The following is a 3112-nucleotide window of genomic DNA, read 5'->3' as shown; positions in this document are numbered from 1 at the left end:
TCACTGCATTCCAGCCTGGGCAACAGAGTGAGACTCGGTCTCAAAAAAAAAAAAAAGAAAGAAAATGTATGGTCTTTAGGCTCTAGGGTCTGTGGCTCAGGCTAGAACTAGAATCCAGACTACCACCACTGATTTATGGTTTATCCCTTTATTGTTTCTCCTTTTATCAAAACGTGTCACAGCTGGGAACCAAGAGGAAGTAAAAAAAATACCCACAAATTTTCACCCTGACTCCCCTATTACTCCTCCCTCAACCCCCAACCCAGGGCTTCCAGCCAACCCCGAGCACACATGATCATCTCCCCCCACCCTCAGGCTTCTCCCAGCAATAAATACAGGTGACCATGATTCAATGAAACCACAACTGATTTCTCCATCTTAAATGCCCCTCAAAGGGGACAAGAAGGGGGCAAAAGAAGTTTAATGCCCATCCCTAAGAGGTGTGGAAACTTCTTTCTGCCAAGTGACAGAGGAGGTAGAACTGCCCCTCTCAGAACTGCAGCAGCTCTACAAGGAATCACGGAGAGGAAAAGGAGAGAATGAGAGTGAAAAGAATGATCTTTAGCAACCTCACTCCTTTGAACCATTCATCCCCGTCCCAGGTAAGGGGTGGTCCCAGTGTATCGGTGGGGCATAAAAAGGGGAGGGCTGACAGAGTAGAGCCTGAAGGAAGAAATGAAAGGAGGGAGAGCAATCTGGTGGGAGGGAAGGGGAAAAGGAGCCCTAACTCATTGCCCTCGTCTTCTTCCAAGAAATGGCATCAACATACAAGAGGCATGAATGGATAGAGTTTGGGGGAGTTCAGGGCTCCTAAACAAGGGAAAGAGAAGGGGCGACAAGGGCCCTGTGGTTTCTCGGTCTTCATAAGTGAATGTGCTCCAGTTAGAGCAACAGGATGTTGGGGAAATGAAGGGAAAGGGGTGGTATCAACGGAGTGGGAGAGGTGAGATCACAAGAGGAATTTGGAGCCCATGGTCAGCCCTCTCATCTTGCCCAAATGTTGACAGAATCTGGGTCCTAGACTAGCATAAGTTAAGTCTGGGGAGGGCCGAACTCCAAGGCAGAAGAAAGAGTATCTCTCAGCACTACTGCTCCCCTTCCCTCCCCCTAACCAAGAACATCCCTTGGGTTATCGCAGGTGAATACTCCAATCAGATGCCACATTGATGCCAGGCTTGCGCAGGACCAACACAGAGGTCTCAGGGTCATGCTGGAAGGACAGGCGGCTTTCTGGAGATCCTGGAGGAGGAATAAGAAAGAGTGCCATAGTCATACCAATGGGCTATAGCATAGCAACTATGTTCCTACAGGCAAGGGCATCCCTAAACCTGCCCTGGCTTCCCCTCTTTCCCCCTTCCTAGGGACCAGACTGGTCACTCACCTTTTGTCTGGAGTACCACAGCTGCCGGCTTTCCAGCCCCTATTATCACCACCCGCTCAATCCAGATTGGTGTCTCAAAGTGTCCTTCAGGGTCTGCTGAGCTGGAGATGGCAAAAGCAGATGTCCATCAAGGGAAAAAATATCAGAACAGAAGGAAGGAGGAGACCCAAAACAAAGTCAGGATGTGAGAAAAGAGCACAGTGAACTGGGAGCCCCTGCAAGGATCAGGCCCCAACAAAGGCAGCCAAGGAAGAATGGGTGCCCCATTACCTAGAGACAAGGGTGTTGCCAGAGAATAAGAACCGACGCAGCAGGAACTCTTGGCGAGTCTGATAGTTGAACGTGTGCCCATCATCCAGAAAGAGCTCTCCTTGAGCTGTACCCTGGGCAAGAAGTGGGATAGGTGAGTGCCTGAGCCCAAGAGGGAGTGAGGGGCACAACCCCGGGGAACTGAGTCCTAGGAAGGCAGGCAGATGGCTGAGGAGATGCACTGCCTGTGCACTTACCTGAGGACTAAGCGCAACAAAGAGAGTGATTGGGTCATCCTTCATACATTCTGAAGACCGCCGTACTCGCATCCATCGAGGCACGATTGTCCCTCCACGCTGGAACACAGGGATCTAGGGCAAGAGCAATGCCAGGATGAAGTTGCCCCCTTGTCCAACCTTGGACCACACAGCATGTTTTGCTCTTACTCATGTATGTCCACGTAGGTACTGGACCCTAAGGCACACATTCCCTCCCCTTCTGGAAATTTACAGGGAGATGGAACTGGCAGCCGGACCAGGCTTACTCACACTGCTTAGAGTTACAGGCAGGTACAGGGTCTGGGGACCATGATGCTTCTGGTAGCTTTGAATGTCATACCACACCTGTGGGTAACAAAAGAGGTAAGATACAGATCACTCAGTGCACAGGGTCCATCCTGTTTGCCTCCTTAGGCTTCCACCATCGTTCCCCACCATGCCCTTCCTTAACTCACCTCCCCTTGGCCAGGCAGATAGACCTGGACACCATGGGCTCCAGAGTCTGATACAGGGTGAACCAGCAATGCATCCCCTAAAATATGCCAGAATCAACTCTGAATAGGGGGGATTAGTTCCCAGAACAGGGAGCATCAAAGTGCCTGCTCTCTGCACCACCAGCCTCATTAGTCCCTCCCTGGGCATCGGCAGTGCTGCTTGGCCCAATGCCAACCCACCACAAACTGTCCTCATGTCTCACCAAGCAAGTACTGATCATCTATACTGAAGGTGGTCACATCCTGAGGATACTGCACCCACAGGGGCCTATGAAGAAAGAAAGACAATAAAGGAAAACTTTTCAATTTTGGCACAAGTCAGAGATGCTCCTCCAGGAACTGACAATAAGAAAAGAACAGCACGGTCCGGGAATGGTGGCTCACACCTGTAATCCCAGCACTTTGGGAGGTCAAGGCAGGCGGATCACCTGAGGTCAGGAGTTCGAGACCAACCTGGCCAACATGGTGAAACCCTGTCTCTACTAAAAATACAAAAATTAGCCGGGCGTGGTGGCGGGCACCTGTAATCCCAGCTACTCAGGAGGCTGAGGCTGGAGAATCACTTGAACCAGGGAGGCAGAGTACATGCAGTGAGCCGAGATCACGCCATTGCACTCCAGCCTAGGGGACAAGAGTGAGACTTTGTCTCAAAAAAAAAGAACAGGCCGGGTGCGGTGGCTCAAGCCTGTAATCCCAGCACTTTGGGAGGC

At 51.2% G+C, this 3112-nt stretch overlaps 1 protein-coding gene across 7 annotated transcripts in view; it reads right to left on the bottom strand.

The window, feature by feature from the left end:
- Positions 1-131: 131 nt before the first annotated feature.
- GANAB (glucosidase, alpha; neutral AB) overlaps positions 132-3112 on the bottom strand; it is a 28118-nt gene continuing 25137 nt past the window's right edge. For 5 of the 7 annotated variants that reach the window (XM_011942690.1, XM_011942687.1, XM_011942688.1 and 2 more), the window contains 7 exons: positions 2606-2670; positions 2364-2440; positions 2179-2253; positions 1888-2001; positions 1652-1764; positions 1382-1482; positions 132-1239 (listed from right to left, as the gene is read on the bottom strand). In XM_011942690.1, coding sequence (XP_011798080.1) covers positions 1130-1239; positions 1382-1482; positions 1652-1764; positions 1888-2001; positions 2179-2253; positions 2364-2440; positions 2606-2670 — 655 coding nt within the window. In that variant the 3' untranslated portion in view covers positions 132-1129. The remainder of the gene's footprint in view (positions 1240-1381; positions 1483-1651; positions 1765-1887; positions 2002-2178; positions 2254-2363; positions 2441-2605; positions 2671-3112) is intronic. The other 2 variants (XM_011942692.1, XM_011942693.1) reach the window with 1 other exon arrangement.

This window comes from Colobus angolensis, unplaced genomic scaffold (genome assembly GCF_000951035.1).
Source record: "Colobus angolensis palliatus isolate OR3802 unplaced genomic scaffold, Cang.pa_1.0 Scaffold21, whole genome shotgun sequence".
Taxonomy (NCBI): Eukaryota; Metazoa; Chordata; class Mammalia; order Primates; family Cercopithecidae; genus Colobus; species Colobus angolensis.
The sequence above is the reverse complement of the archived record's forward strand: the minus strand, read 5'-3'. Positions and strand labels throughout refer to the sequence as shown.